At 55.7% G+C, this 7,855-nt stretch overlaps 1 protein-coding gene across 1 annotated transcript; it reads right to left on the reverse strand.

Annotated features, from left to right (window-relative positions):
• Positions 1–325: 325 nt before the first annotated feature.
• OTOP2 (otopetrin 2) lies at positions 326–7,641 on the reverse strand. Its single transcript, XM_008593566.1, has 7 exons — positions 7,465–7,641; positions 6,875–7,219; positions 6,353–6,489; positions 5,117–5,175; positions 4,627–4,760; positions 2,583–3,460; positions 326–496 (listed from the first exon to the last, which is right to left on the reverse strand). Exons 2-7 carry the CDS (start codon positions 7,185–7,187, stop codon positions 326–328), a joined length of 1,692 nt encoding a protein of 563 aa, XP_008591788.1. The 5' UTR covers positions 7,188–7,219; positions 7,465–7,641.
• Positions 7,642–7,855: the final 214 nt, after the last annotated feature.

The following is a 7,855-nucleotide window of genomic DNA, read 5'->3' on the forward strand; positions in this document are numbered from 1 at the left end:
TGCCAGATGGGCAGGGAGGAGGGATGGAGCCAGAGCTGGCACTTCCAGATGTTGCCTGGTCCTAGAAATGCTGCAGGGAGGGGTCTCCCTCTCCCTGCCCCAGTCACCACTTGCCCTAGGGGTCATGCTGTGGTGGATGGGCATGTCCTGATTGTGATTTAAAAACTCACCCTGGAAAAATAACTTTTGTGGAAATTCCACTCTGGGGCCAGTGGAAAATGGGTGATGACATGGAGCTGTGACTGCCAGCCTGGATCATTCCCGGAGGGGCTCTGAGTGGGCACACAGGCTGGGCAGCAACCCCCGCATGTCTCTGTTGGGGGCTTCAGGACAGCACGTAGACCTCCAGCAGGCTGGAGACCGCGTGCATGCGGTAGAAGATGCCGAAAGGCAGGCAGATGTTGACAATGGCTGCCCAGAGGGAGTAGCCATAGAAGTCCACCTCCACGGCGTTGCTGAAGTGAGGGCGAGCCCCGAAGGCAGGTATGATCCACAGCTGTGTGGACAGAGGGGCGTGTCAGGAGCCGGCCTGGAGCCTGTGGGTCGTTTCTGTGGGTTTTGCTGGGCTGTGAGAGCATGGGGATCCCAGCCTTCTAGTTTGGGGGATTGAATGTCACTGAGTGGGGACCTCTGGCATCCTAAACAGGGTCTGGTACCCTCTAAGGAGTGTGCCCAACTGAACTTGCCATTCCCAGGTTAGGGGACCACCCGTGATCACCTGTCCCTGAATCTTAGCGGGGCCTACCCATGGGAGGGCATAGGGGAGAAGAGGTCTCATAGATGAGGAGGTACAAACAGCTCAATCAGCAGCTCTCTCCTGGGGAGATGAGGTCTCAGCGCTGGTGATGGTAGAAGCAGACAGACCCAGCGCAGGGGTTTCAGGGTCCTGCCAGAGGCTACCCCACCCCTGCCCTCCATGAGTTCTGGTCTCCAGCTCCATCCCTGCCCCCTTCCCCCTTCCTTCTTCCCAGAGCTGGGAGGAGGTTGAAGTGGAATCCTGCTTCATCTCATGCTATGAGCTCAGACGGTTCACACGTGGGGCACTTGAGATAGGAGGCAAAGAAGAAGGCTTCTAGGCTAGCTCCACCCCTACTCCCAATTATTTGCGTCCTTGGGCAAGTCACAGCCCTCCTCTGAGCCTGTGTCTGTCCTATAAAATGAAGAGATGGGGATGGAGCTGCTGCTGTTGAGGTGATTCAGGCTCAGATACCTGCAGCAAGAACAGCCTCCCCACAAGCCAGGCCTGCGTGGAGGGGGGGGGGGGGGCCGTGGGAGGGGGCAGGGTCATGCCAGGGGGTGGGCCCAAGACACGATGAGGTTTTGAGCCTTATTGCTTCTACTGGTACAGGGTCAGAGACTGGTGACCACATACTTTTTTTTTTTAAGTGAAATTTGCAGGCCGGCCCGTGGCTCACTCAGGAGAGTGCGGTGCTGATAACACTAAGGCCACGGGTTCGGATCCTATATAGGGATGGCCGGTTGGCTCACTGGCTGAGCGTGGTGCTGAAAACACCAAGCCAAGGGTTAAGATCCCCTTACCGGTCATCTTTAAAAAATAAAAATAAAAAAATAATAATAAAGTGAAATTTGCTTTGTTGGAAGGCTCCTACAAAGGATCATATCGTATCTACGGGGAGCACGACTGCACAGAAGGTCACCTGTAGGATGGGCAATTTTCACAGTGTGACTTCACTAAGAAAGCATCTCAGCTAGGGCTATGGGTATATTTCATGTGGGTAGAATTTCATGGGGGAGAACTCACTCTGGGGATGTTCTATATTGGGATACTTATACCCCCATTAAGAATATTTCTATATTAGGGATATTTTTCTACTGGAGATTATAGCTAAGAGGGCTGTTTTTATATTGAATGAAACTTCATTAGTGCTGTTTTTCTATTTGGGAGGTACCCACATGGGTACATGTTTCTACATTAGAGATTTCCCTCCTGGGGATTATTTCTACACTGAGGCAGGCATTTCTGTATTGGGTTTGCAGCTACACTAGGACTGTTTCTCTATCGGGGTGCACCTGCATTACGAGTGTTTCTGCCCTGGAGTGTTTCCATACAGCAGTATATTTGTACTGGGTGAAGTCTGCTGCTCCTAATGGCTGGCTTTGCTGAATCACTGGGGAGGGGGCGGCTGCTGGAGATGCCCCCCTTTCCCGGCCTGCTCGCCACTGCACTCTAACAGATCGCTCACACTTACGCTGGTCTGTGCTACTTCCTGATGCTGCTCCAATTATTCTGAGAAGCAGGCAGGTCACAAGTTCCCAGGAGCAGTCACACCTCCCACCAGAGGATGAGGGTCCCTGCCGCCCCTCCCTCCTGCCTTCCACATGGGCTCTCAGCTCCCTGCCACCTCCGCCTTGCCCCATGTCAGCATTTCAGCATTCCCTGCAACCCCTCCAGCTCCATCACTGCCTAGAGGCCAGAACGTTGGGATTTCATTCTCTCTGTGTGCCCTGAGATTCTCAAGGGGGCTAGAGGCAGGACAGAGAAGGCCAGTGAGTGAATCTGCAGGAGCATCCTTCCTCAGCCTCTTACCCCCAAGCCACCCCGTCTCCCCCCAGCTACTCACGATGACATTGCAGAGCAGCAGAAAGAGAGAAATGTCTTTTAGGCACCGACGTCTCCAGTGGCCCCTGGGGGCCAAGAGGATGGCCACTGTTTCCGGAGGGCCTGCTGGGCTGGGGCTAACCAGCCTGGGGGTGGGTGGGCAGGCAGGCAAGGTGTGGAGGGCATCCATGTTGGCAAAGGTGAGGCCTTGGCAGGGCTCCTTGGGGGGGGTTTCATGCATCTCGGCCCCAGGCGGTCCCCGGTGCAGGCTTTCAATGATGAACACATTCTGGAAGGTGTGCTGGGCAATCATGAGCAGAGCATGGGCTAGGTTGAGCCCCCCCAACAGGTCCCTTGGTGTGCCCACCACCACGGCCACGATGGAATAGTAGGAGATGGCATACTGGCCCAGGGCGGCACCCATCAGCAGGGCCACGTCCAGGGTGCGCGTGGGGTTCTTATGGTGGTCCATGGCTCGGCGGTCAAAACGGTAGATGACTGAGCCGCTCAGGCTGACCAAGGTCATAAGCCCCAGACAGACGATGTTGAAGCTGTAGTAGATGACCAGGGCCTGCTGGGTGCAGCCCCCCTCGCCACTCACTTGGACCTCGTAGATGATGAAGACAGCCAGTCCCACCACAAAGAGCATCAAGCCCAGGACTGGGCCAGCAAAATAGGTCTCCCGGAAGAGGCTAGCCTGGGCTGGGGTGTGGCCGTGGCTGTGGGTAGAGGCCAGCAGCCTGCCCACGTTCTTCCACATAACGTAGAGCATGGTGGAAGCAAAGAGACTGTACTCGATGTTGAAGGGGTACAGGTAGAAGTAGCCCTGCTGGAAGATCTGGCAGACAGCTGTGTTGCAGGGGCAGGGGTCTCCTCCAACCAGGCTGCCTGCACGCTCCGCTGTGGAGAGAGGGGCCCAGGGCTGGACTGCCCTCCCATCTTCCTGGAGAACCTCACCCCTAGCATGTGACCTTTGTAAGGGCAGGGTCTCTGTCTGCCATATTCACCATTGTATCCCAAACACCTTCACAGGGCCTGGCATGTTCATTCATCCCCCAGATATTTATTGAGCACCTACTATGTGCCAGAGAGGTAAAGTGACTCGTAATGGCAGAGCTAAAGCACATTACCTGACTTTCAACCCCAGGGCAGGGACCTCTCCAGCGGACCTCTCCCCACCCCCACATGGCCACTATGTTAAGTTGACCACCTCCCAGGTTTCTTTTAACCATCCTCCGGAGTCCTCTGGATGTGCAAGCTGGACATTTATCAGTCCTGCTGGACTGGGGTCTCCCTGAGGGCCGGGGCCATGTTTCCTGTTCCTGGACCCTCCCGTGCCTGGGGTGTGTGTGCATGTGTCTGAGTCATCTAGTCTGGTTCCAGCTAGCGGGAGGCCCTACAGAAGTCCAGAGAACTAGGACTGGGGGACTGTTCTTCCTCAGTACAGAATATTGGTTAAGAGCAAAAATGCATCTGAACACTAGTGCTCCAATTTCAAGCTCTATTACCTTGCAGAAGCTACTTAACCTCACTATGCCTTAGTTTCTGCATCTGTAAAATGGGAATATTAGTAGTACCCATCTCATAGGGAAGTTGGGAGGGTTAAACTGAATGCTGAAGACACTTAGCACAGTGCCTGACATAGAGAGCTCAGCAAATTGTCACTATAGTCATGTGATGTGATGATTATTTCTCACCTTCTCCTTCCCAGGCTCTCCCACCTGATCCCATGTTTCCGCTACAGGACCACTCTGCCTCCCTTCCCGTCTCTGCAGCTTGATCCCCCTTGCTCTTTCTTCCTGCAGGCAGGGTCCCTCCTTGGTGGAATGGAGACCTGAATAATAGGGCCACAGCTGCACCCTCAAGGATGAGATGTCCCTTGATACTCCCTGTCCTGGGATGCCTACACTTACACTTCAGAGGTGCAGCCTGGAGCAAGAGGAGGCTCTGGTTTTCACCTTTGCCTCCATGCCCTCATGAGGTCATGGGAGTCTGACTCTACAAATCCACAGAGCACCCAGCCCACGACCTGGCAGCTACAGGGCCAGGATTAAGAGTGAACTCACGGTCAGGGGCGAGGCGGGCGTAGCTGCCATTGCTTTGAAAACTGGTGTAGGAGTGGGCATGGTGCACGGATTCATCCACCACAGCCGCCATCCAGATGGCCAGGTTGGTGGTAAGTGTGAACATGAGACCACACCTGTTGGGGGAGCCAAAGAGGCCAGTGAATCCCTGATGAGCTATAATAAGGGATGGTGTTGAGAAATGAGAAAGCAGACAGGCCCCTGTGTGAACAGGGTAGCTGAGTTTGGAAGGAACACTTAGCCTGGCCAGGATCCCACCCAAGAGAGGGCCCAGGTTGCCCAGAGGCTCAGACCACCAATGCCCCCACCCCCAGGGGAAAGGGAAGTGGAAGTCAGGCTGACAAAGCAAGGAGACCTCGGCCGAAAGCCCACAGGGAGCAGAAAGAGGACGCACGCCACAGGTTGGAAAGCCCTCATCTGTCATGCAAGGTGACTGGAACGCTGGACACAGACATGGAGCTGCGGTTCTCACCGGGTCAGATCCAGGTGGACGTGAATACAGTCTTTAGCGGAGACCCAGAGAAAGTAAGTCTGTTTGAGAGAGAGTGATGAGGGTCATTTACTCTGTAGATGGGCTGAACTCCAGGGTGCCCACGTCCATGCCCAGTATTACATTCTCTCTACCCCAAGAGCCCTTAGACTAAGTGATCAAGTTTATTTCAGCTTTACAAAATAAGACAGGGAGCATTTCCTTTTTCTATTCTATGGTACAGTTTGTATAAAATAGTGGCTCTCGGTTCTTTGAAGATTTGCAAAATGTCATCTGTAAAAAAACTCTCTGGTCTTGGGGGTTTTTCAGGGGGAGGGGATGGGAGTCAAGCAGATTTTGACTACCTGGTTATATTTATTCCTGGGAGCAAGGCCAGCCTCAGGCCAGGTCTTGCTCAAGGTCAAATGAGTCTCTGGAGACTTCTGAGTCCCTTTGACAACATCCTCTGCCCATCCTCTTCCTTCGTCACACTGCAAGTCCCTACTTTCATCTGACTGCTATTGAATCCCTGACATGGGATTTGTTGATGTGGGCTATCTGTATTTCCATTTTACCTGAGTATTCGTCAAACACATAAAATGTAAAAGACTAAAACTACATAAATGCCAAAGCCATACGTGTGTTGTATTGTGGAAACTTGGGCAGCAGGGGTGGTGTTTCGGGGAGAGCATCACCCCATGTGGCCATTCTGGTCATGATACAGGGCTGGGGTCTGTTCTGGTCCCATGTAAGACCCGTCCTGCCTCAGCTTAATCAGAAGGTTGTTTATGAGCAAAAAAAAAAAAATAAACTTGTTTGAAAAATCCCAGTTACAGGATGCCCTACTTCCTGAACAAATACAGAACATAGGGACCATGGCTAAGGCCAAACTGGCCATGTCCACAGCAGGACCCTGGGCTGGGACTGATGCCCTCTATGGGCACCCAAGGAGGACAGGCCAGGTTCTAGGGGACAGGGCCTTTATCCCAATTCACACCTCCTATATGTTAACTATTGGCACTGCTTAGATTGAAATAAAATCACAGGGCCCTATGTAGGAGCTCATATCTGGGTATTTCTTCATTACCGAGTGCTTCCACATGTATGGGCTCCTAGGGTCCCCACTACAGTCCTATCCCCAGTTTATTTAATTGCACAGAGTAGAAGGGAGAGTGGAGCTCAGGTCTCCTGACCCCTTGCCAAGGGACATTCACACTCAGGGACATTCCTCTCACCCACCTGGACAATGACAAACACCGCTTGGATGAGAGGGTGCAGGATCTTGATGGCTGATTGGCACTCAAAGAAGCTGGAATAGTAGCCGGTCTTGAAGACATCCATGACAAGAGTGCAGATCCCAAACAGCACCAGCCCACCTGGGGATCAGGGCGGGATGGTGGTGGTGGATTAGACAGGCAGGAGAGAAGGCTTGCAGAGCTGAGGATGGGTGGCTAGATGGGTGGGTGGATGGGGGAGTGGTGGGATGATTGGGTGGAAGGATAGATGAATGGGGTGGGTGGGAGGATGAGTGTGTGATTGAGGGGGTGGATGGGTGGCTGTCCTATTGAGCCCCTTTCTTCGGGGCTGCATAGATAAGAAGGGCCTTAGGTCAGCTCTTTCAGCTACTGCTGCCTTCTGTTTCCTGCTCTCCATCAGAGGCTTGCGTCGACGTGCAGCTCTGCAATTTCTCCAGCAGCCCCAGCCTGCAGCCCCGCGCCGTGCCCACCCCCCCCACCTTCCCACCCCCACCGCCCCTGGCACCTCGGAGCCAGATGGGGCCGGCGTGCGCGTCCCGGTAGGGGACGGCGTCGGGGCAGCGCGCCGTGCGCAGGAGGTAGAAGAGGATCCAGAGGGCGGCCAGCAGCATCATGGCGGTGAGCAGCGCGAACACGTCGGTGTCGTACACCGCCACCTTGTTGAAGGCGCCGCCGCTGACGAGCGTGCAGGCGAGGAGCAGCACGTTCACCGCCAGCAGCACGGACAGCAGGCGGCCGCCCTTCTTCCACCCCTCGGGGGGACCCGCCCGCGGCGCCGGGGGGCTCTCCTTGGGGCCCCGCGCCAGCTCCTCGGACATGGCGGGGCGACTGGAGGAGGTTGGCGGGGTCACTGTGGGGGAGGGGCGAACAGGACTGCAGGTTAATCCCGAGGGCTCTCCTCCTCCCGTCTTGTCCCTTGATTTGGGGACCAGGGAGTTCCTAACCCGGACGGTGGGGACTGGGGGTGCTGGAGAAAGCGCTGAGGAAGGGGAAGAGAAAACCCGGAGCCTGCCCCTCTCGCGCTCGACGGGAAAGAAGGAAGCCGTCCAGGGTCCCTCCTCCCCGAATCCGAGGGCCTTCTGGCCGGGCACGCACCTGGCTGGGCTGGGAGCCTGCGCTGAGCACGGGGCCGGGGGGCGGCGAGGGTGTCCTCTCTCCCGCTGCGGGCTGGACGGGCGCTTTATACCCGGGAGGGCAGGGTGATTTACAGCCGCGGGAGCTCGGCTCCATAAACCTCTCAGTTCCACTCACATGATCCATCTTTGCTCCGAGCTGAATTTAGGGAAGAGCGCGCGGGAGCCAGATAAGGCGAGATTTCTATTTACCCGTTAAGAGGAACCCCCCCTCCCCCGCCTCCCTGTCACCCCGGCGCGGCCAGGCTTGGGCGCTGCCCTGCACTGCGGCACCCGGAGCGCACCCTGCCCCCGGCGCCCACCGCACCCAGGCGTGCAGCGACCCCGGTCACCCACAGCCCCCAACGCTGACG

Source organism: Galeopterus variegatus, unplaced genomic scaffold (assembly GCF_000696425.1).
Source record: "Galeopterus variegatus unplaced genomic scaffold, G_variegatus-3.0.2 Scaffold9342, whole genome shotgun sequence".
NCBI lineage: Eukaryota > Metazoa > Chordata > Mammalia > Dermoptera > Cynocephalidae > Galeopterus > Galeopterus variegatus.

Coding starts and splice junctions, on each gene's coding strand:
- OTOP2 (XM_008593566.1), bottom strand. CDS start 7,187: ATGTCCGAGGAGCTGGCGCGGGGCCCCAAGGAGAGCCCCCCGGCGCCG. Junction 3,461..4,626: donor CGCCCGCCTCGCCCCTGACC/GTGAGTTCACTC, acceptor CTCTCTCCACAG/CGGAGCGTGCAGGCAGCCTG. Junction 497..2,582: donor TGCTGCTCTGCAATGTCATC/GTGAGTAGCTGG, acceptor CTGTCCACACAG/CTGTGGATCATACCTGCCTT.